General features: G+C 44.9%; 1 protein-coding gene across 1 annotated transcript in view; it reads left to right on the top strand.

Annotated features, from left to right (window-relative positions):
- GUCY2C (guanylate cyclase 2C) overlaps nt 1–26,003 on the top strand; it is a gene marked incomplete at both ends in the record, with an annotated part of 728,187 nt that overhangs the window by 75,262 nt on the left and 626,922 nt on the right. Inside the window, one exon of the mRNA XM_082266300.1 lies at nt 17,762–17,974. Within this exon, the coding sequence (XP_082122426.1) occupies nt 17,762–17,974 (213 nt within the window). The remainder of the gene's footprint in view (nt 1–17,761; nt 17,975–26,003) is intronic.

Genomic DNA, 26,003 nt, shown 5'->3' on the forward strand with positions numbered 1-26,003 from the left:
CATAGCTGATGTCCTCCATTCCCCTAATTATTTTTGTTGCCCTTCTCTGGACTGTCTCCAGTTCCAGCATATCCTTCCTGAGGACCGGTGCCCAGAACTGGACAGCATACTCCAGATGTGGTCGGACCAGAGTCTTGTAGAGTGGGAGAATAATCTCTTTATTTCTGGAGTGAATCCCCTTTTTTATACATTCCAATATTCTGTTGGCTTTGCTTGCAGTGGCTTGGCATTGCATGCCACTGCCAAGTCTGTTGTCTTCCAGTACCCCCAGGTCCTTTTCCATCCTAGACTCCTCCAGAGGTTCCCCCCCTAGTGAGTAGCTTGCTTTCTGGTTTCTGGCACCCAAGTGCATTACTTTTACATTTTTCAACATTAAACCTCATCTGCCATGTAGTTGCCCACCCCATAATTCTGTTCAGGTCCGCTTGTAAGGTTTCCACATCTTGCCCAGAAGATATTGGCATGCTTAGTTTAGTATCATCCGCAAATACTGAGATTTTACTTGATATCCCCTCCTCTAGATCATTTATGAATAAATTAAATAGGATTTGCCCCAGGACAGAACCCTGGGGGACCCCGCTCCCCACAACTGCCCAATCTGAGTATTCCCCATTAATCACCACCCTTTGCAACCTCCCCTGTAGCCAGTTCTCTATCCAGGTACTCACCTTATGGTCCATACCTACCTTCCTTAGTTTAAAGAGTAAGCGTTTGTGGGGAACGGTGTCAAAGGCCTTTGCAAAGTCCAGGTACACCACATCCACAGGCTTACCTTTATCTAGGTGGCAGCTCACTTCATCATAGAAGGTTAATAGATTGGTTTGGCAAGAACGATTTTTCATGAATCCATGCTGATTACTACTAATAATATAATTTTCATTACGAAAGTCATGTATGTGGTCCCTTAACATCCCCTCCAAAATCTTGCAGACTACTGATGTTAGGCTGACCAGCCTGTAGTTACCCGTGATATATCTCGGCCCCTTTTTAAATATTGGTACCACGTTGGCTTTTTTCCAATAAGCTGGCACCATACCCGTCTGTAAGCTACCCTTAAAGATCAAGAATAATGGTCTGACAATCATCTGGCTGAGCTCTTTAAGAACCCTCGGGTGCAAGCCATCCGGTCCCGGTGATTTATTTATGTTAAGTTTCTCTAGTTTAGTTCTAAGTCTATCTTCTGTTAGCCATGGCGGTACTTTCTGAGGTGTGTTATTTAGCTTGGCCTTACAAGCTGGGCTAGTGTAGCCCCCCAATTATTTTGTGAAGAATGAAGAGAAGAAATAATTTGACACTACCGCCTTTTCCCTGTCTTCTGTGGCCAACACTCCCTTATCGTCTTTTATGGGGCCAATGTTTTCTGGCCTCGCTTTCTTACTGTTTATATACTTAAAGAATTTCTTGGGGTTCTTTTTACTCTCTTCCGCTATATGTCTCTCGTGTTCTATTTTAGATGCCCTGATTTCGTCTTTACATTTCTTATTACACTCTTTGTAATGCTTGAATGCTGCCAATGACCCCTCAGCCTTGTATTTTTTGAAGGCCTTTCCTTTAGCATTAATATGCATTTTATGTTGGAGTTTAGCCACCCAGGGTTTAGTTTTGCTCTTTTAAATGTATTTCCCTTTGGAATGCACTGGTCAATCCCTTTGTTAACCACTTTCTGACTGCCGCACGACTATTTATGTCGGCAGTCAGCCCCTCACAGGCAAAGCGACGTAGGGCTACGCCGCTAGCCTGTAAGGGTTTTGGGAGCGAGCGCGCGCCGCCATATGCGCGCTCCCGTTCGGTCAAGGACCCCCCCGCGCGTGTGCCTGGCGGACCCGATGTCCGCCGGGCACTCGCGATCGTCCGTGACAGCGGGAGAAAGGCTCCCCTGTGTAAGAATGGTGATCAAACGGTTCTACTATGTAGGACCGTTGATCACTGTTCTTACACACACAGAAACAGCCATTCACAGTTAGAATCACGCCCCTAGGACCCCTCCCTCTCCAATACAGTTAACTCCTTCACTGCCAGTGTCATTTTTACAGTACAGTGCATATGTATAGCACTGATTACTGTAGTAATGTCACTGGTAACCCCAAAAGTGTCAAAAATGTCAGTCAAGGGTCCGATCTGTCCTCCCCAATGTCACAGTCCCGCAAAAAAAAAAAATCGCAGATCGCCGCCATTACGCGTTAAAAAAAAAAAACAACAAAAAGGACAAAAATCTTTCCCTTTGTTAGTAAACGCAATAACTTTTGCGCAAACCAATCAAAATACGCTTTTTGCAATTTTTTTTACCAAACATATGTTAAAAAAAAAAATTGCCCTAAAATGTTAAAAAAATTTAGATTTTTACATTTTTTTGGGGGAATTTCATATAAAAAAATGTGAAAAATATTGTTATTTTTGCAAAATTGACGCTCTTTTTTTTACCACCAAAAGAAAGCTCTGTTTGTGGGAAGAAAAGGACACCAAATTCATTTAGGTACAGCGTCGCACGACCGCGCAATTGTCCATTAAAATCACACAGTGCCGAAACGCAAAATAGGCCCTGGTCAGGAAGGGGGTAAAATCTTTCAGGGCTTAAGTGGTTAAGTATGCTTTTGAAGCACTCCCATTTTTCCTCCATGTTCTTTGTTCCCAGGGTTCTATCCCATATGATATTTTCTAGCAGAGAGCGCAGTTTTGGGAAATTAGCTCTTTTGAAATTCAGTGTCCTTATATTGCCCTTGTGTTTCCTATTACTATAATTAATACTGAGACTAATTGACCTATGGTCACTGTTTCCTAAGTTGCCCCGTATTTCTATATCCCTGAGCAGGTCTGTATTATTGGTAATCAGTAGGTCAAGTACCGCATTGTTTCTTGTCGGTGCATTCACCATCTGACCCATGAAATTGTCCTGCAAAACATTTAGGAACTGCCGAGCCTTGGCTGAATGCGCGGTTCCTTCTGCCCAGTCTATATCTGCATTATTAAAGTCCCCCATTATAATGACATTTCCCATCCTTGCTGCCAATCCTATCTGTAAAAGGAGGTCTGCCTCCCCCTCCTCCCTCTGGTTGGGGGGGCCTATAGCATACGCCCAATATTACCTTCCCCTCAGTGTTCCCTTTGAAGTTCTACCCATAGGGATTCTGCCTTTTCCATAGCTCCATTTTAATATCATCCCTCATATTTACCTGTACACTGTTCTTAATATACAGACATACCCCTCCCCCTTTTTTACCTTCTCTATCTCTGCGATAAAGGTAATATCCCTGAATGGTTGCCATCCAGTCATGAGAGCTGTCAAACCAAGTCTCTGTTATCCCCACAAAATCTAAGTCCTCCTAAAACATCAACAGCTCCAGCTCTCCCATCTTGTTAGCCAGGCTTCTGGCATTGGTATACAAGCCTCGTAATTTTGACCGGTTGCATATATCCTCATTTGATGTTTTTAGGCTGCTCTCTTGATTTTTCCCCATACCCACCCTGGGTTTAGAAGCTCCTAACACCCTACCGCTAATGCCCCCATTTCTACCCTCTGAATCTTGCTTTCCGCTGGCTAATTCTACATCTGTACCCTCCCCCCCATCACGTAGTTTAAAAGCCCCTCTAACTTTTCGGCCATCTTCTCACCCAGTACGGCTGCACCCTCCCCATTTAGGTGCAATCCGTCCCTACCAAAGAGCCAGTGGCCGACTGAGAAGTCGGCCCAGTTCTCCAGGAACCCGAAACCCTCCTTAATACACCAGCTCCTCAGCCACTTGTTAACTTCCCTAATCTCCCGCTGCCTCTCTGGTATGGCTCGAGGTACAGGTAGTATTTCTGAAAATACTACCTTGGAGGTCCTAGTCCTCAACTTAGCTCCTAAGTCATTGAAATTGTTTGGGACTCTCCATCTTCCCCTGCCTATGTCATTGGTACCCACGTGTACCATGACAGCTGGGTCTTCTCCAGCCGCACCCAGTAATCTGTCCACCCCGCCGCCTGGTGTCTGTCACGTTGCGTTGGCAGTCCCCCTTCAGTCACTAGCTTCTGTCCGAGTCTCCTTCAGCTGTTCCCCCGATGTCTGCTCCCCTCACAGCAGGGCAATCACAGCTCCCCTCCTCTCCACGTGGTGCTCTCCTCTGCCTCTCCACGTGGTGCTCTCCTCTGCCTCTAGTGGCCACCAGCAGAAGTGCACAGATCACAGGACATGGTTCCAGTAATCCAAGTCAAACCCGCATATGTAATCAGTGTTCAAACCACACATGTGATGTGTCGCCACGATCGTTAGAGAGAGAGCAATAATTCTAGCACAAGACACCCCTCTGTAACTCTAAACAGGTAACTCACCTATGTAGATTTTTAAGTACTGAAGTTTGTCGCCATTCCAAGAGTGTGCACAATTTTAAAGCATGGAAAGGTTAGGAGTCTATTTACTCGGCGTAGCATCATCTTTCACATTATACAAAAAAATTAGGCTAACTCAGTTTTTTTTTTTTTTTTAATTCATTCATTAAAGTGTATTTCTTCTCAAAAAAATTGCATTTGAAAGACCAAATACCATGTGACATTAAATATTGCAACTATCACCATTTTATTCTCTATGGTCTCTGCTAAAATATATATATATATATATAATGTTTGGGAGTTCTAAGTAATTTACTAGCAAAAAAATACTGATTTTTAACTTGTAAGCAACATATGTCAGAAAAAGGCTTAGGCTCCAAGGGGTTAAAGAACATAACATACAGGGATATGGGAAATGATTATCGACACTGACACATGGTCACCTACATAGGTTAAACTGGATGGACTATTGTCTTTATTCAACCTTACCTAATATGTAACTATGTAAGCCCGTATGCCATTCCATGGCAACATTCTGTAAACTGGAAGTGATTTTTCAGTGCAAAAAGAATAAATGTAAGATGTGTCCTTATGTACAACATCGCCAAAATACATTCAGAGACCTCTATGGAAAGAATATTCCATATCTAAAATTTTCACTTGCAGCACTAAATTTGTGATTTATGGACTCTGTGGGCTTTATGTCTTTGTGGGCTTCTTTACGTGGGCTGTGTTATACATACCGTGAGAGCCAGATTTGGGGACCACCGGAGATTGATCGAGAATGGCAATGTGGACCATAGTGTCCCTAGACACTTCAGTCTCCACCATGGTCGGTCTACCGATGGACTTCGGGTCTGGGTCATAGAGCAAATTCCAGGTGGTATCCCTTTTGCTGAGAGGTTCCAGAAACTTTGCGCAAAACCTTCTGTATTTTTACGCTCAATGCCCTTGCACCCAGAGGGCTAAATTAAGAACTTGAACTTCACACCATCTTAAGAAGTCCTTTTTTTCACTGTGGCCCTTTAGGTAATCCATCTGTATGTATGAATATAATTAGTGTCACAGTGTTATAACTTACATACCAAAGAAAAGGAAGAAAAAATAGAATACAATACAGATACTAAAATTGTAAATTATATGTTTAGGTCCTATACATTTGTCTATACAGGGTATTTTTAACAGTCAGTTTTTTTTTACTAGAGTGTATCATCATTTTTTTGACCTGTGTTTGTTACAATTATTATTATTATTCAGGATTTATATAGTGCCAACAGCATGCGCAGCTCTTTACAATATGAGGGAAAACAATACAGTTACAATACAATTCAAAACAGGAGAAATTAGAGGGCCCTGCTCGTTAGCGCTTACAATCTATAAGGGAGGATAAAGTGAAACAGAAGGCAATAACTGTGGGGGATGAGCTGATGGAGAAAATGGAAGTACAGTTGTTAGGCTCCATGTACACGGGACGTTGTTAAAAGTCCCTTTGAATACTGGAATTTTTAGGACGTTTGAAACATCCGTTCGGTCGCGTTTGTACCCGCGTTTAGCGGGCGTTTAGCGGCGTTTGCGGGCGTTTGCGGGCGTTTGCGTTTAGAAGCTTTCCTAGAGGTAAAAATGATTCCCCTTTAAAATGGAAAAACGCGAACGCTAAACGCGGGTCATCGCGTTCGGACGCGTTCAGACGCGTTCGGACGCGTTTGTGCATTTGAAACGCCGGGAAACACACGTTCGAACGCAAATAATTGCGTTCTAAAAACAGCCCCTGAACGCAACTGCCTGCAAATGACTGTAAAAGACCTGGTGTACATGGACAGATAAGATAAAATGTAGATGGGTTCAGGGGCTTCTGAAAAAAACGCCCAACTGCTCCTAAATGGCCATTTCCAGCATCCCGTGTACATGGAGCCTTAGGTGTGGGTAGGATAAGCTTCTCTGAAGAGGAGGGTTTTCAGGGATCGTCTAAAAGCTAATAGAGTAGGAGATAATCGGACAGATTGGGGTAAGGAGTTCCATAGGATTGGAGAGGCTCTGGAAAAGTCCTGGAGGCGAGCATGGGAGGAGGTGACGAGAGGGTAGGAGGTTTTGAGAGGGATGAAGAGAGCAATTAGGTTGGTATTTTGAGACTAGGTTAGTGATGTAGCTGGGGGCTAAATTGTGGTTGGCTTTGTAAGATGTTGTTAGTATTTTGAATTTAATTCATTGGGTGAGCCAGTGGTGTAGCGTGGGTTGTCAGCACCCGGGGCAAGGAAAGTAATTTGCGCCCCCTAACCCGTGGGATTTTAGCACTCGAGTCTCTACCACTAGATTAGTTAAAGAAACCCTTACCCCCTAAGCACATGTATTGTTTGTTCAGAAAATACTGATGTAATTAAAGTAAAATGCATCTAAATACAAGTTTGAATGACCAGCGTGCCCCCTTTCAATGCAGAATGACCAGCATGCCTGCTTTCAATGCAGAGAGACCAGCGTGCCCCCTTTAAATGCAGAGAGACAAGCGTGCCCCCTTTCAATGCAGAGTGACCAGCGTGCCCCCTTTCAATGCAGAGTGACCAGCATGCCCCCTTTCAATCCAGAATGACCAGCATGCCCCCTTTCAATGCAGAGAGACCAGCATGCCCCCTTTCAATGCAGAATAACCAGCATGCCCCTTTTCAGTGCAGAGAGACCAGCATGCCCGCTTTCAATGTAGAATGACCAGCGTGCCCCCTTTCAATGCAGAGTGACCAGCATGCCCCCTTTCAATGCAGAATGACCAGCGTGCCATGCCCCCTTTCAGTGCAGAATGACCAGCGTGCCCCCTTTCAATGCAGAGAGACCAACATGCCCCCTTTCAATGCAGAATGACCAGCGTGCCCCCTTTCAGTGCAGAGAGACCAGCGTGCCCCCTTTCAATGCAGAGGGATCAGCGTGCCCCCTTTCTTTTTTTGTTTCAATCTTGGTTTTATTAGCATTCAAAAATTTAAAGATTACAAACATACGTGTACAGTGTTTGTGAAAGACACACATTATCTAAAACATTTAATCTCGAAACCGTCAACGTATAGTTCTTAACAATATAAATTCATTTTTGTAAGAGTAATTTGTGTTTTGTCTGGTGTCTCTATTTTAAAGTGGACACAAAGCAGAATCAAACAACTTATCCAAAATCCCTTATATATGGTATAATCTACAGTACTCTATGGTCAGCTACAAAGTGAGTATCCCCCAACCTTATATTCTTGTTTATTCCCTTAAAACCCCTCATTATCCGAGGGTACAGAGAAAATGTGGCGAGAGGAGGGTAGATGGGGGGGAGGGAAAGACAAAAAGAGAAAGAAGACGGGAAAAGAGGAACGAAGAAGAGAAAAAAAAAAAAAAAAAAAGGGAGGGGAAGGGGGGGGGGTGTGTGTAAAGAATCACATCCCCCCCTTATCCCTCCCCTAACACCTTATATTCTTAGTGTAATATTAAATGTGACTCACATTCCACCATCTGTGTCAGAGGATTAAAAATCCATATTTATATTTCTCGTGTATTCGCATATCTCGTGAGAAAGGGGGAAAAAAAGAAAAAAAATAAATAAATAAAAAAAAGGGGGGAAAAGGGAGAAAAAGAAGGGAGGGGTAGAAGCCCCCCTCTCCACACCTCTGACCTCTCTCCCTTTATTATTGTGTTTCTCAAAATTCTCTTTGTGCTCATAAATCACACCTCTCCATAAATACAAAATTGTGCATATCAATAACCACACTCCATTGCCACCATCACACCCAAAAAAAAAAAACCCAACCCCTCCCCTCCCCCCTCCCCTCCCCCCCGCCCCCCCTCCCCAAAACCACCAATGTTATTGCTATTCAACCATTGATATCCTATATCCCATAGAGTACTATTTCCACAATAATTCTGTTCAAATCAAAAGGTACCGACAAGCACTTCTACATTTGCAATGTTGACCAAATTTCAATATTCCATTGTGTCACATATTTAAAGTTTTAAATCTTTACAATCTTAATTTTCTTATAATAATTAAAAATAAAGAAAAAAGGGAGAAAAAAAAAAAAAGGGGGGAGGAGGCAGAAATTTCAATGTTTATGTATCTTATCATACGTGAGGCACCCAGTCGGGTCCTGCGCCTATAAGTTGGGAAAATCCCTCTGAACATTGGAAGATATACCATGGCCTCCATCTTAATTGAAATTTGTTTATTTTGTCCGAGGCAATGGCCATGGTCTCTTCCATGTTATAAATATCTCTCACTGTAACCACCCATTCTCTAATTGATGGAACTGAGGTAGATTTCCAATATCTCGGTATCATTAATTTTGCCGCATTCAAAAGGTAGCAGACTATTGATTTTTTATACCTTTGTTCTGCAGCCTTTGTAATATGTAACAGGCAACATTCAGGAGTTAATGGAATTGCTGTGCCCACTATTTTCTCAATCAGCTCCCTGATCTGAGTCCAATATTCAGCTATTTTTGTACACTGCCACCAGATGTGATATAATGTTCCTACTGATTGGCCGCATCTCCAGCACATTTCAGATGTATTTGGGAAGCACTTGTTAATTTTTTCCGGTGTCATATACCATTGGGTAAGAAGCTTATACGCATTTTCTTGAGATCTAGTGTTCCTTGAACATTTGTGTGTCATAGAACACGCTGACGCCCATTTTTTATCTGAGATTGATACTTGTAACGCTTTCTCCCAATTTTCCTTAAATTTATCTGGTTTAATTTTTACACTAGAGAGTAACAGCGTGTAGGTATATGACGTCGCTTTTTTAAAAGGCTTTTGATCCAGACATATCTGCTCAAATGCCGAAATCTGTCCCCCACAGGCCTTCTTCCTTGTAGGTTCACTTAGGAAATGGTGTAACTGTAGATATGACCAAAAAGGTATAGTCGGAGCATTTAATGTATGTTTAAGTTGGTCCTGTCCCTAAAGAAGTGCGCTGCAATTTTAAATTCACTATTTTCTGATGCGTTAAGCCAAACATCTGAGTAACCTGGTGCAAACTCTGGGTTGTTTGTCAATGCTGTGAGGGGCCCTGGTACACTTGAAATATCATGAAGTTTAATCACTCCATGAAACGTCGCTATTGTTTGTCTTATTAACGGATGAGCCTTCGCTCTGGCCGGACATTTTTGCCAGGCTATCCAAGGTAAATATCGTAGCGGGCACTCTATAATGTCCGCTTCCAACTTTACCCACGCCTTCTTTGATTCATGAGAGTGCCAATTGATGATTCGTGTAAGCTGAGTAGCCTTATAATATAATCGGAAATCCGGTACTCCCATTCCTCCCCTTTCTTTCCTTCTCGCAATCAAATTGTGCCGTATTCGAGGCTGTCTATGTGACCAAATGAATTGGGTTTGGATCCTTCCGAGTTTCGTAAAATAGCTATTAGGAATCTTAATTGGCAAGGTATGGAACAGATAAAGCAATCTTGGGAGAATTACCATTTTAATAATGGCTGCTCTCCCAAACCATGAAAAAAACCTGGTATGCCACTGTTTCAAATCTAATTCGATCTGTTTAAGTAATGGCAAAAAGTTTTTAGAATACAAAGTTTCCAAACTCGGAGTTATCCAAACACCCAAATATTTTAGGGCTCCCGTAACCCATCTGAGGGGGCTTTTTTGTCTTATTTGTAACAGTTTATTCTCTGGTATGTTTAAATTGAGTACTTCGGATTTCAAATAATTTATACGAAAATTTGATATATAGCTATATTTTTCAAAAGCTTTCATCAGATTTGGCATTGTGATCAATGGCTGTGTTACATAAAATAACAAATCGTCTGCGTATGCCGCTACTTTATACGTATTCTCCTTAACTTTCATCCCTTGTATTGATTCATCTGCCCTTATATGTCTCAAGAAGGGTTCTATCGTCAAAATAAATAATAATGGTGACAACGGGCATCCCTGTCGGGTCCCATTTTTTATAGTGATTGGTTCCGAAAAAAGATGGTTTATTTTAAGTCTTGCCGTTGGGCATTGATAAAGTGAGGCTATCCAACTCAACATTTTAGGGGGAAAATTCACATATTTGCAGGTTGCCAACAAAAAGTCCCATGCTACTCTGTCAAAGGCCTTCTCTGCATCTGTTGATACAAGAAGGCCCTCGACATTTCGCTGTTGGGTATAATGTATCAAGTTAAGCGTCTTGATAACATTATCCTTAGTCTCTCCGCCCACTACAAAACCCACCTGGTCCTCCATTATTATTGTAGACAAATTTGGTTTAATTGCGTGCCCCCTTTCAATGCAGAATGACCAGCGTGCCCCCTTTCAATGCAGAGAGACCAGCGTGCCCCCTTTCAATGCAGAATGACCAGCGTGCCCCCTTTCAATGCAGAGAGACCAGCATGCCCCCTTTCAATGCAGAGAGACCAGCGTGCCCCCTTTCAATGCAGAGTGACCAGCGTGTCCCCTTTCAATGCAGAGAGACCAGCGTGCCCCCATTCAATGCGGAGAGACCAGCATGCCCCCTTTCAATGCAGAATGACCAGCGTGCCCCCTTTCAATGCAGACTGACCAGTGTGCCCCCCCTTTAATGCAGAGAGATCATCGTGCCCCATTTCAATGCAGAGTGACCAGCATGCTATGCCCCCCTTCAATGCAGAGAGATCATCCTGCCCCCTTTCAATGCAGACAGACCAGCATGCCCCCTTCAATGCAGAGAGACTTACCTGCAGCGGCGCTTCTCCTCAGTTCCCCGTGTCTTCTCGAGTCCTCACGCCTCCTCCTCAGCCAATGGCATGCGTTCGCCTTTCGGCCAATCAGGAAGCGGGTCTCAGACCCGCTTCCTGATTGGCTAGGAGGAGGATCCGTGTGACAATAGCGAATTTTCATTCGCTATTGTCACACAATGGGTGGGCTCGGCGCGCACTGCTCTGTGCCCCGGGTCCACCCTTTTTTGAAGCCTATTGGAGCCTCTGGCTCTAATCAGGTGATTAAAAAAAAACCCACTCTGTGACAGCGCCAGGCTGCTGACTCACTCGCTGCTAAACTGACTGAGCAGTGAGGAGAGGCGGCATAGGCGGGGCTTGGCTTCCAATGCCACCCCACCCTACACCAATGGACAAGTGAGGCACAGTCCAGCCCACCAGTTTCAGCCATAGGGCGGCCGCGCTGGACATCTCCCAGCCTAAAGATGGAGGCAGCCGCAGACAGTGTGTGAACTATAAAGAAAAGAAGAAAGATCCGCGCTTAGGATAAACTATCTATAAAATAGTGCGTAAAATTTCTATAAATAAAACACTAATGGCTGCTGCCCACTCCAAAAGATGCACCCCCAATGGGGGAGCGTCAGGTGTAAATGTCAAAAAGGGGGATGATTGGCGCTGCCAGGAAGTTAGGTTAATGGGAAATCTGGGTTAGGCTCCTATAGTTCAAGACCAAGTTCAACACATGCAAATGCACATAGAATGTATGTGGGAATAAGAACTATATAAGTAATAGGATATAAAAACACAATGGGTGTGTAATATGTGTGTAAAATTAACACTATGTGCTGATACCAAATCAATAAATAAATAAATGTGTTCAATACCTAACCGGCTTATTGAGACTCAACATAAATATGCAAATATATGTAAATGTAGGTATAAAAATATAAAAGCATATAAAGATAGTATTAATAAATTATGGTGATATAGAGAGTTAGTGTGCAAAGGTGCTAAAAAATATAGTGCACTAATCAAACTAAATAAGGTGCATTCCGAATAGTCATAACCATCTATTCAATAAAGTGCAACTGCATACTCATAAGCAATGAAAATAAATAAGTGGGTGAACTATGTGCATCCCACACTGGTGACAATATAAACACTAGTAAATAAATAAGTGCAGCCGTGCAAATAACTATATAAATTATGAAAGTGAGAACCATATAAATTCAAAGGCTCAAAAAGCAGGTTCTGTGTATTTTAAAATTGTCCAAAAATAGTGCAATCAGAGTTGGTACAGAAATCATAAAGTTCTATAGTCCATATAAGGATGGAGTAAGGTGCTCTTTTTTTCTATGAAGCCGGGAGTGCAGTGAGTGATTGGAAGATAGGGTGCTCCCCCTCTCCTGGGGTCCTGTGCTTACCGGATGTCCGTACCCCTACAGGGGTAAATGGCGGGTCGATAACAGGGATCGCTCCCATACACCGGCAATCTGGTTCCGTCCTATCCTTCCTATTACCACTCGTAAAAAAAAAAAAAAAAAAAAAAAAAAAGAGCACCTTACTCCATCCTTATATGGACTATAGAACTTTATGATTTCTGTACCAACTCTGATTGCACTATTTTTGGACAATTTTAAAATACACAGAACCTGCTTTTTGAGCCTTTGAATTTATATGGTTCTCACTTTCATAATTTATATAGTTATTTGCACGGCTGCACTTATTTATTTACTAGTGTTTATATTGTCACCAGTGTGGGATGCACATAGTTCACCCACTTATTTATTTTCATTGCTTATGAGTATGCAGTTGCACTTTATTGAATAGATGGTTATGACTATTCGGAATGCACCTTATTTAGTTTGATTAGTGCACTATATTTTTTAGCACCTTTGCACACTAACTCTCTATATCACCATAATTTATTAATACTATCTTTATATGCTTTTATATTTTTATACCTACATTTACATATATTTGCATATTTATGTTGAGTCTCAATAAGCCGGTTAGGTATTGAACACATTTATTTATTGATTTGGTATCAGCACATAGTGTTAATTTTACACACATATTACACACCCATTGTGTTTTTATATCCTATTACTTATATAGTTCTTATTCCCACATACATTCTATGTGCATTTGCATGTGTTGAACTTGGTCTTGAACTATAGGAGCCTAACCCAGATTTCCCATTAACCTAACTTCCTGGCAGCGCCAATCACTCCCCTTTTTGACAGTGTGTGAACTATGTATGTCAGAAGCAGACAGACAGAGTGACACTGCGGATGCGCCCCCCCCAGATGTTGCGCCCGGTGCGGTCGCCCCCCCCCCTGCACCCCCCACGCTACGCCACTGGGGTGAGCGGAAGCCAGTGGAGGGATTGACAGAGAGGAGTAGCAGACACTGAGCAATTGGGAAGGTGGATGAATCTGGCAGCAGCATTCATGATGGATTGAAGGGAGGGATAGTCTATGTAGAGGTAAGCCAATGAGGAGGGAGTTGCAATAGTCGAGGCGCGAGATGACCAGGGAGTGAACTAGGAGCTTTGTTGTGTCATTGGCTAGAAAGGGGTGTATTTTGGAGATGTTGCGGATAGTGATTGGATGTGGGAATTGAAGAAGAGTTCAGAGTCCAGCACTACACCTAGGACCTTGGCATGTGGGGATGGGCTGATAGTTGTGCCATCGATCTTGACAGAGAAATCAGGGGAAAGGGCACGTGGTGGAGGAAAAATTATAAGTTCAGTTTTGGATAGATTGAGTTTGAGGAAGTGGTGTGACATCCAGACTGATATATCTGCTAGTAAATTAGTGATATGTGAGGAGATTGAGGGAGTGAGCTGAGGGGTGGATAAATAGATTTGGGTATCGTCAGTGTAGAGATGGTAATCAGCTGACCCAGAGAGGAGGTGTAGATTGAAAATAGGAGAGGTCCAAGAACAGAACCTTGGGGGACCCCAACAGAGAAAGGAAGAGGAGAGGAGGAAGTAGAATTATAAGTAACACTAAAGGTGCGGTTGGATAAGTAGGAAGAGAACCAGTGAAGAGTACAGTCACGAAGACCAAAGGCGTGGAGTTTTTTGAGGAGGAGGAGGTGGTCAACCGTATCAAAGGCAGCAGAAAGGTCCCGGAGTAGGAGTACAGAATAGTGTCCATTGTTTTGGCCATTAGTAGATCATTTGTTAGTTTTAGGAGAACAGTTTCTGTGGAGTTTTGAGGCCGAAATCCAGACTGAAGGGGATCAAGAAGGCTTTTCTCGGCAAGGTGGTCACTCAGTCGGTTGTAGACCAGACGTTTAGGGAGTTTGGATAAAAACTGGAGCAAGGAGATAGGGCGTAGGTTGTTAAGATCGGTTGGGTCCAGTGAGGGCTTTTTAAGTATGTGTCTGACTAATGCATGTTTTAGAGAGTTGGGGTAGATGCTAGAAGAGAGGGAGAGATGGGGGTTAGAGAGTGTAGAATAGAGCCTGAGGGTGAACATAGCATTTGCTCCAGAGGGCAGGTGGTTAGCTGGACATTAGCAAGTAGTTACCTTGTCTGTAGTGGTGGGGTTGAATGAGGAGAGAAGTGATTGTGCCTGTGGGCATGAAGTGTAAAGCGTGGAAGTTATTTGAACAGCAGAGATCTCCTCACGAATTGTATTAATTTTCCGTTTGAAGTGATTGGCGATCTCCTGGGCAGTGAGTGAGTTAGTGGGTGGAGGCAGTGGAGGACGAAATAGAAAACTGAAGGTAGAGAAGAGTTGCCGGGCACGGGATGGTAAGCTGTTAATGAGAGTGATAAAGTAGGTCTGCTTGGCAGTGTCGAGACTGGAATTGTATTTTTGGAGGGCAGATTTATATTACAATGTATGATTCCTTTTTTAATGTGATTGTACCCTGAGCTGGCTGGCAGAAGTCACAATTAATTTTGATATTTTTATTATTTCATTCTTTATTTTTCATTTCTTATACTTTTTTTCACTATTCCCTTATTTTAACCTATTACTATATACATTAATTGTGCACTTTTAATTTTATTATTTGAGCCTATCTTTATATTGCTAAAAACAGTCCCTTGTCATTGTCCCTTGTCAACCTTTTTTAAAGAAAAGTTTAATGGGTTTTGCAGCTGTCAATTAGAGATGGGCCGAACACCCCTCCTGTTTGATTTGCAGCACAACTCCCAAACAGGGGTTCTGCCCCGAACCGTGAACTCCATTGAAGTCTATGGTAGCCTAATAGGAGAACTCAAAAGCTCCCATTTTGAAGACTTATATGCAAGTAATTGGCCGTAAAAGGGGTATGGAAGTCTGGGTACTGCCCTAGGGGACATTTATCAATGCAATTTTTTTTTAAAAGATTTTTAAAGCAGCAGTGATTTTAATGATCCTTAAAGTGAAACAATAAAAATGAAAAATTCCTTTAAATATAGTGCCCGGGGTGTCCCCTTACTCTGCTAGTAAAGTGGTGCATCTGTGGCATGTATAGAACATGCTGTGGCAAAAATGGGATTTCTAAAGAAAAAAAACCTGTCAAATCACTTTTAAATTGACTCGCGATGCCGGCATCTGGCTATTTAAAATAAAAAAAAAAAACAGCGTGGGGTTTCCCTTCGGGTCTGGTATGGGTTTTAAGGTGGGGTCCCCCTGAATCCATACTAGACCCTTAGCCAAGCATGCAGCCTGGCAGGTCAGGAAAAGAGGGGAGACGAGTGAGCATCCCCCCATGTGAACCTTACCAGGCCACATGCCCTCAACATTGGGGGGTGCTTTGGGGCCCCCCTACCCAAAAGCACCTTGTCCCGATGTTGATGGTCTCTTCCCCACAACCCTGGGCTGTGGTTGTGGGGGTCTGTGGGCAGGGGGCTTATCAGAATCTGGAAGCCCCCTTTACCAACATGAATGAGTATGGGGTACATAGTACCCCTACCCATTCACCAAAAAGTGTCAAAATAAATAAAAACACTACACAGGTTTTTGACAAATCCTTTATTTAAAATAAAAAAACAGTGTCCCTGATGTAGATCCATTGTCAATCACGATGCCCGCCACCACCGTAGACCCAAAAAAGAAAAAAAAACGCTCCGGCCACCATGAAGGCAAACCTCCAAATGGCTGGCTTGCCATTTGACAGTTCTTATATAGGGCGGGGCCACCTGGTGACATTACCTAGTGGCCCTGCCCCCTTGTGATGTCACCAACCCAGCATGCACTGATTGGTGATGTCACGAGGAGTGGGCGGAGCCACTGTTTTTTTCTAAATTTTGCCGTGGGGTTCCCCTTAAAATACTAATGTAGTAATTGTAGTATATGTCATGGCAGAACCCACCCCCCTCCCCAAAAAAAAGAAAAATGATACTATAAATAAAATCTACAAGGGGAAATGGGGGATGAGGGAGGGACTTTTTGATACCACAAAGATATGACATATATATGATAAAAAGTCAAATGTTTATTAAAAATTCAACACAATTATCCCCTTGCTTTTTATGTGAGCTCACTGTCTATACGTATTCAGTTTTCTGACATGCCTACCATTGCCATCCCCTGAGGAAGACTCAATGAGTTGAATTGCATCAGGGCTCTGGATCTATGCAATCGGGATCACCATATTTTGTTTCATGAACAATTTATTGAACTGTTGTTGTGACATGTTTTTGATATTTTGCTAAATTCCCCCTACACGGTCTTTTGAAAGGGGATCATTTTCATTAATTTTCCAATAAACATTTGACTTTTTATCATTTACTGTATATGTCAGAGACCTTTGTGGTATCAAAAAGTCCCTCCCTATGTACAATACATGTACATTTCCCCCAAAATAGCAAAAATATCATATACAAGCAATCCAAAGTGGAATCATCTTACTTAGATGAATATAGTGTTAATCAATGTTTTGGAGACATGCTGATTCCATTAATCATGGTTACTGGTTATAACAAACATGTAGTAATCTCACAACACAATTAAGTTGAAAATTAAATATGAAAATACAATCAAACAAGAGATTCTTATCAAATGATTCCCCCTCCACACACTACCACAGTGTACACATTAAAAGTGGTTATAGGAGAAATTCACAAAAATTTAAAATGAAAAGCAACCGCATCCTACTAACCTTGTAGTGCAAAAGGGGGTTTTGTAGCAATGTCCAGTATATTACGGTATTCACATGAAAAGAGTCCAAGTATAATGTCTGTAATGCTATGGTTTGTAGTGGCCAATTCTAGCAATGAGATTTGTAGGTATATCTGTTAAAATGTTCCTGCCTGCTGATCTATTTATATAAAACCACTGGACCATTTAAAATAATATTTCAAAAGCACAGGAATGACATCTTATTGGCCCTAGAATGTAACTCTGACAATTGATCTACTGGTAACGAGAAACTAGTTACTGTCCATTCTGTCTGGTGCACCACCACATCAATTTCAAGGTATAGTAATTTAACATATGGCCCTAAGTGCTGGTGTCTCCTCTGAAAAAACATCGATCTGTGCACTAAACACAGGGAATCCCAGGGACCTCAATACCATATTGGCACTCTTATGCTTTCTATCTTTAATATTACTATGATATACTGTAACTATTGGGGGGTGGGGTGCTTTTATTGGCACTCATGTTATGCTAACCTAAGTGTGCATCAGCACAGTGACAGTAGGTGTGGAATTTTACAACACTTTTAGAGCACATTATTACATATTTTTTTTTCATACACAAATTAGGAATAAGGGTAATGACACTGGCATTCTTCTAATATTTGCATATATTGATTCTTGTTAATTGTATGTGTTTTTTTCTTTTTATCTAGGCTAAAGACTACATTTGGTGTCCCACTACTTTCAGCCGGAAGCTTTGGTCTGTCATGTGATTACAAACAGTATCTGACTCGCATTTTAATTCCAGCAAGAAAGATTACCTATTTCTTTTATGAGTTCTGGAAATATAGTGGGCAATCAATAAAACCAGTGTGGAATACCGTTTATATATATAAAAGAGACGGCCATGCAGAATCCTGCTACTGGTAAGTAATACATGTAACCTTCTGAATGAGGCACAAAAAAGATCTACTGCAAGTGTTATTGTGGTATTTCTATACTAGCATTGTTAAACGATTATGATATCTACCATATTGGTTTGATTTAGTCTGTCTTCTGAAATTATAGAAAAAAAATAGAAAATCTTTAAACAAACACTTGCAAGAGTGTGTTCATTCAGGATGAATATTCAGGTGAGTGTCAGGGCAGTGACTGTGGGTGCAGATGTGGCATAGTGACAGCACCATGTGCAAAAATATGCATCAGGACAGTGATGGTGGGTGCAGAAAAGTGAAAGGTCACAGTCAAGGTAGGTGCAGAAGGGCATATATTTGACGTGGTGGCAGTTGCTGAAAGGTGATTACTATATGTGTAGTGGCGTTAAGTGGAGGAAGGTGCATTGGTGCATAAGTGTGCATCGTTGCAGTGATGGTGGTTGCAGAAAGTCACTTCTGTGAAGTGGTGAACAATGTAGAAGGATGTGTCAGTGCAGGTGTGGCAGGTTTAAAAGGGAGTGTCAATGCAGTGGTGCTGGGTAAACAAGGGAAAATTAGTGCAATGGTTGAAGGCGCAAAAACATACATTTCGCAGTAGCGCACTGAAAGTACATCAACACGTGAGAGTACCCAAAAAATATAAACTTAAAATATCCATAAAAATAACTAAGTGTCCATGAAAAATGTGAAATTCATCCAAAAACCTTTAAAAAAAAATCCTGTCAAGCATGATGAAAAAGGTGTAACAAACTAGTATTAAACACCGACAACCCTCCACCACAGTTATGTGTGCTACTCCCGCTTCCTTAAGAAACAAGCTCACCAGATGCTGTTGCCATTTACACTTCACTCTCGTGTCTGGCAAATATAGCTTATATTTTGTATTTGAAGAGCCGCTAATGCATGCAAAACTCCATCTAGATACCACTTTAAATCTACACATGTAGGAATAAAAGTGAAGATAGAGCCTCCAATAGTGTAAAACCACCTTAAATCTATTAAAAAGTATTGCACGTACATCAATTAAAAAGTAAACAAGCCTTCAAATGTAAGTTCAAACATGCCTGGTGAAGCAGTGCTGCGATCTCTCCATTACTTCGTTTGCATGCACCGGATCAACGTCCGGTGCTTGAATACAGTTGCCGTGTAACCACGCCCAGACGCGTTTTGCCACTTCCGACTTGAAGACTAAGGCCCACTGAAAAGACACAAAGGACTTAACATTAGGATTGGAAGATATCAAATTATCTGTTTGTAGCACCCTACAGGTAGGTGCTAGGCAAATGTATAGTGGGCCTTGTCTGCCTAACAGCAGGGCCATGATTTATTTTTGCCAGGGTGTCATGGCTTCCAGGTGTGCCTGCTGAGAGGGGAGTCTCCCCACTGATTCCTGTGAGAGGCTTCTCATAGGGCAGTGGAGGAAACCCAATCAGGGGACACAATTCAGGCTTGTAACTACCCCAGAAGGCAGATTATGCCGCAAGGGATTCTGGGAGTGGGTATAAGTTTGAGGGAAGTGCGTGACTCGGTGTCTTTGGCTGAAGCAGAGTCCCAGGAGGGAGAGAACGGCTGTCTCTCCTCCTGTCTGAGGAAGCAGATGTCTTGGGGTGCCGCCTGAGAATCCAGAGAGCGCTGAGTTGAGCTGAGGGGGATCCGGTGTGCCGAGAAACAGCGGAGAGTGAGAGGGGCCCAGTCCCAGGAAAGCCTACACAGGTCATGAGTACTGAGGATTGCCCCTGGGGGTCTGCCTGAAGTGTTAAAGGGGACCACTCCGGAGAGGGTTCTAGGATCCAGATATCTGCTAGCTGTAAAGAGGGTACCAGGAATTCAAAACAATCTACCTCAAGCCAGTGCAAGGCTGGAAGAAGAAGTCAGTGACTTTGCAGTGCAGCAGTGTCAGAAGCTCATTATTCTATAGTCCTTGATCTTCTGGACTCAAAGTCGAAGATTCAGCACTTCCCTTAAGTTACAGTGTGTTCTAAGCGTCAGTGAGCGTTGGCTAGCGTCGGCTGGCATCAAGACAGCGTTAACAGACATTTTCTGAGAAAGTCCCAAGTTGTACTTAGTTGAGTCTAAAGGAGTATCCCACTCATTCCCTTCTCCCATCCCCTTAAATACAATAAAACAACAAAACAAAGATGCTGAAGTTATCAATGTCTTAGTTCTCACACCCAGGGTCGCAGCTCACAAGGGCTGAAGAGGTAACCGGTAACAATGGCAGACCCACATCAGGCTCAATGCCTGGAAAACCTGCTACATTTGGGGGCTCATCCGGGATTTTGAGATTATTTACTGGGCCAGTTGCCCTTGGCAACTGCAACAAGAAACATCCAAAAAGTTAATTTTTGTGTCCAGAACTGTTATTCAAACACCAGGCCGGGTGTGAGACTGCAACTGTGGGAGGCAGGGAGAGTGGGTTGAAGTTGGAAGCCCACATGGAAGGATGCTTGTGGCAACACAAATGCTCTAAGAGAAATTGTAATGTGACAAAGACTTTTCATGTGGACTATGAGATGTACTCTGCTATCAGACAATGGAGAGCAGGGGGTAAAAGTGTCCGTGTGTATGAATGCTGCAACTGCTTAACAGTGAGAAGTCCCAGGGTGGGCAGTGAAGATGGCGTCAGGGGTCCCAGGGAGGACAGAGAAGAGGATGCCAGAGGTCCTAGTGTGGACAGTGAAGATGGAAGCTGGGGCATGGGAAGAGAGGTGCCAGGGGCCTGGTGATTGTGCATGCTATGTGGAAGGATGTTGACTGTGCATTCGACAGTGGGACATCTACTCTTTATAGTCATTGCACGTATACTGTGGGGATCGTAGTCGGCCATGCTGAGAAGGGCAGCGGGGCTAGTCCCAGAGCTTGTATGGAAGATGAGGATTGCACGTGTGTGGCAAGAAAGAGAAGTATCGGCCGTGCGACTGATAGCGGGATGCTACTCTTGCAGAGCAAGGAGGGACAGCTGGTTTCAGTAAAGGAAGGCGCAGTTGTGGCCCTAGTGCAATTGAGATGGGCGGATGTATGTCTAGCAAGTGACATAATCCGCTTTGCACCTACTTCCCACAAGTTTGCAGTGAAGAAGCATGGCAGGGGAAGAGTTACAGTACCGCGCAGGAAAGGGCGCCACGTGCAGGTCTGCCCAGTGGGAGGAGAAAACACCCAATATGGCGAAAGGGTGGAGACAGTGGGAACATCAGGCCAGTCAGGAGTGATCCAGGGGACCCTATTAAAACCCCCTCCTTCAGGTGTGGCCATGCGGGAGACACGTGTAGGAGAGGGAGGCATGTCGTTCATGAGAGGAGCGAAGAGTGTTCCCGCTATTACTACCACCATGGTCGAAAACCTTGGTGGCAGTAATAGCACCCCAGAGCCAAGAACAGATCCACCAGCCCGATCCCCCCCTAGTTTGGGATACCAATATACGGATGCTGCCGGACGGCGGACTCCCGTTTTGCACCGGAGGAGGTTGGGAGTTCCTAGGAGTGGTATGTTCCCAGTGTGCCACTATTACTTTGAAAGTGCAGGCGTGGGTTCAATGTGGGCAATGTGGCGATCTGCTGCTCAGTGCAGAGAAGAGTGAGGGCCGTCCCAAAAAGCTCACCGTTATGTGGGAGACAGGCCTCACTCAGGAGGTGACTGGGAACAATTCAAAGTTCCTCCACGGAGCCGGAAGGGGCATGTTCAGGCTGATGATGCAGCTGGAGGCCCTGCCAGCAGTCAGTGGGCCTGCAGTCTGCGGGAAGGGAGTTCGGTCGCAGAGCTCCATAGGGAGTTGATCCGTGTCCACCTAGCAGGGCTAATCCTAGGGTCACAGGCGCCTGGGTGCAGAAACTTTTATGGTGCCCCACATGGGCGTGGTCATCTTACTAACTCCTCCCCTTTACAAATGTTTCTATGTCAATGGCTCAAACACAGAGATGGTCCCCTAAGAAGTCTTCCTTACCCCGGGACCCTCCCATGATCTCTTAACAATAAACAAATTACAGTAAGAGAAGCAGAGTACTCTAATGGAAACTGGAGGGCGGACTCTCTAATGGACACAGAGAGGGCATCTGTTGAGAGTCTGTTAGACAGAGCCCCCAGACAGGAGATGGTAAGAGACTGCAGACTTGATACAAGAGATGGTCAGAGACTGCGGATATGATACAAGAGATCAATGCATTGATGCAGCCTCATCAGTGCCCACCAAATGCAGCCTCATCAGTGCCCATCAAATGCAGCCTCATCAGTGCCCACCAAATGCAGCCTCATCAGTGCCCACCAAATGCAGATTACCAGTGCCCACCAAATTCAGCCTACCAGTGCCCACCAAATGTAGCTTACCAGTGCCCACCAAATGCAGCCTACCAGTGCCCACCAAATGCAGCTCACCAGAGCCCACCAAATGCAGCCTACCAGAGCCCACCAAATGCAGCCTACCAGTGCCCACCAAATGCAGCTTATCAGAGCCCACCAAATGCAGCTTACCAGTGCCAACCAAATTCAGCCTACCAGTGCCCACCAAATGCAGATTACCAGTGCCCACCAAATGCAGCTTACCAGTGCCCACCAAATGCAGCCTACTAGTGCCCACCAAATGCAGCCTACCAGTGCCCACCAAATGGACATGGTACAAGGGGAGATGGTTAGAGGCTCCGACATGGTACAGGGGGAGATGGTTAGAGGCTGTGGACATGGTACAGGGGGGAGATGTCTGAGGCTGTGGACATGGTACAGGAGGGAGATGGTTAGAGGCTGCAGACATGATACAGGGGGGAAATGTCTGAGGCTGCGGACATGGTACAGGGAGAGATGGTTAGAGTCTGCGGACATGGTACAGTGGAAGATGGTTAGAGGCTGCGGACATGGTACAGGGGATGTCAGAGGCTCCGGACATGGTACAGGGGGAGATGGTTAGAGGCTGTGGACATGGTACAGGGGGGAGATGTCTGAGGCTGCAGACATGGTACAGGGGGGAGATGTCTGAGGCTGTGGACATGGTACAGGGGGGAGATGTCTGAGGCTCCGGACATGGTACTGGGGGGAGATGTCTGAGGCTGCGGACATGCTACAGGGGGGAGATGTCTGAGGCTGCGGACATGGTACAGGGGGGAGATTTCTGAAGCTGTGGACATGGTACAGGGGGGAGCTGTCTCAGGCTGCGGACATGGTACAGGGGGAGCTGTCTCAGGCTGCGGACATGGTACAGGGGGGAGATGTCTGAGGCTGCGGACATGGTACAAGGGGGAGATGTCTGAGGCTGCGGACATGGTACAGGGGGGAGATGTCTGAGGCTGCGGACATGGTACAGGGGGGAGATGTCTGAGGCTGCGGACATGGTACAGGGGGAGATGTCTCAGGCTGCGGACATGGTACAGGGGGGAGATGTCTGAGGCTCCGGACATGGTACAGAGGGGAGATGTCTGAGGCTGCGGACATGGTACAGGGGGGAGATGTCTGAGGCTGCGGACATGGTACAGGGGGGAGATGTCTGAGGCTGCGGACATGGTACAGGGGGAGCTATCTCAGGCTGTGGACATGGTACAGGAGGGAGCTGTCTGAGGCTGCGGACATGGTGCAGGGGGGAGCTGTCTCAGGCTGCGGACATGGTACAGGTGGGAGATGTCTGAGGCTGCGGACATGGTACAGGGGGGAGCTGTTTCAGGCTGCGGACATGGTACAGGGGGGAGCTGTCTGAGGCTGCGGACATGGTGCAGGGGGGAGCTGTCTCAGGCTGCGGACATGGTACAGGGGGGAGATGTCTGAGGCTCCGGACATGGTACAGGGGGGAGATGTCTGAGGCTGCGGACATGGTACAGGGGGGAGATGTCTGAGGCTGTGGACATGGTACAGGGGGAGATGTCTGAGGCTGCAGACATGGTACAGGGGGGAGCTGTCTCAGGCTGCGGACATGGTACAGGGGGGAGCTGTCTGAGGCTGCGGACATGGTGCAGGGGGGAGCTTTTTCAGGCTGCGGACATGGTACAGGGGGAGGTGGTCAGAGGCTGTGGAGGGGTCTTACCTGGCCGTGATGAGAGGCGCACGCCACTGCTGGGCCACTGCAGTTTTTTACTTCAGATTTAAAAATGGCGCCCGCCATGTCACTGCTGACAGAGAGGAGGCGGGACCGATTACTTAGCTGAGAGGAGAAAGGACAGAGAGGAGGCGGGGCGGAGGCGGGACAAAATGCTAAGCAACCAGTCCTGCTGCCGCCTCTCTGTCAGCTATGTATTAAATCTTAGAACACCGGCCCTGTCACTGGAGCTTCGCGCCCCTCCTCCGCCTCACCTCGCGTCGCCTGGGTGCGGTGCACCCCGTGCAACCACCCAGGATCGGCCCTTGGTGACAATGTCTTCTGGGAATCAAAGTAGTGTATTGCGACCCCTGGTGCCCGCTGACAAGCAAAAGGGAAACTTCCATTTATAAGGAATCTCTCTTTCTCTGAGTGTGTCCAGCAGGGGGCGCAGTGACTTTCCTTTTTGTAGTGTGATTTGGGAAAAGTCCTGAAATAACTTGATTTCAGCTCCTTGAAATACAATTCTCCCCCTTAGTCTTGCTCTGCTAAGTATATCTTCTTTCAGCTGAAAGTTAACTATACAACCTATAACATCAGGGGGGGGGGGGGGGGGACGATGGTCGGTCTCTCTGCCTTTCGGGCGCAGTGCACGGTGAAGTCTCTCCATTTCAATTATAGAGTCAGGGGGTCTATCAATAGGTCATTAAAAATGCTTAGGACTGTGTTTGATAGAAGTGGGGAGTCAATGGACATAGGTATCCCCCTGATCCTGATATTATGCCTTATCCCCCTATTCTCTAAATCTTCAATGTGTCTCTGCATGTATTTGATTTGAGAAGAATGTGCATTTAGGGCTCTCTGTGCATATACAATGTTGGCATCATACCTATCTGTTAAATGTTGCATGTCTCTGCGCAACTCCATAATGGCAGCATTGAAAGAGGCTTTAATGTCATCGGCTACAGCCTTCAAATCATCTAGGCATAGAGGATGAGAGGGACAGCTGGCATTGGATTCTGGCGCTGTGTGCTCTGCTCTCCTGTGTGGGCTCTTACTAGCAGCCCTGTGTGTACCTTAGGCCTGTGAAGGGGCAGGCGCCTCCCATGCATGTGGTCCGAACATCCCGGGTATGTGCCTCCTAGCCACTTGATCCGGGTCTCGGGGTGATCGTGACCTGGTGGTGGAGGTGTTCCGATCTGATTTGCCCATGTTGAGGGGATGTGCTGATGTCTGTGAGAGTGGATTAGGAGTGCTGTGTGGCAGAGCACAGGACTCAAGCAGCCATCTTCCTCGACGTTAAAGCCACGGCCCGCCTTTTTTTGTTTCTAGCGCAAAAAACCACGGGAGGTGATGAAATACCACCAAAAGAAGTCTTTGTGGGGAAAAAAAGGGCATCAATTTTTATTTGGGTACAGTGTTGCATGACTGTGCAGTTGTCAGTTAAAGTAATGCAGTCCTATATTGCAAAAAATGGCCTGGTCATAAAGAGGGATAAAACTTCCGGGGGTGAAGAGGTTAAGATAGAAAACCTTCTGTGTGCAGCAGCCCCCCCTCAGTCCCCCTAAAACTTACCTGAGCCCATTTCGATCCAGCGATGTTTCACGAGAGTATCGGCTGCCCAGGACTCTCCCTGCTCATTGGCTGAAACAGCAGTGGGGCGGCACTGGCTCCCATTGCTGTCAATCAAAGTCAGTGAGCCAATGAGGAGATAAAACGGGTGAGGCCAAGCCGCAGTTCCGTGTCTGCATGGACACACAAAGCAGCGGCTCGGCTTAGGTGCCCCCATAGCAAGCTGCTTGCTGTGGGGCACTCAGCAGAAGGGAGGGGCTAGGAATGTCAGCAAGGGACCTGAGAAGAGGAGGATCTGGGCTGTTCTGTGCAAAACCACTTCACAGAGCAGGTAAGTATAACATGTTTGTTATTTTTTTTTTTTAAAAAGGAGACTTTAAAATCACTTTAACCACTTTACCAGCGGAGGATTTTCCTGCTTTACGTCCAGGCCACTTTTTTGCAACTTGGCACTGCGCG

Source organism: Pelophylax lessonae (assembly GCF_965119305.1).
Source record: "Pelophylax lessonae genome assembly, chromosome: 8".
NCBI lineage: Eukaryota > Metazoa > Chordata > Amphibia > Anura > Ranidae > Pelophylax > Pelophylax lessonae.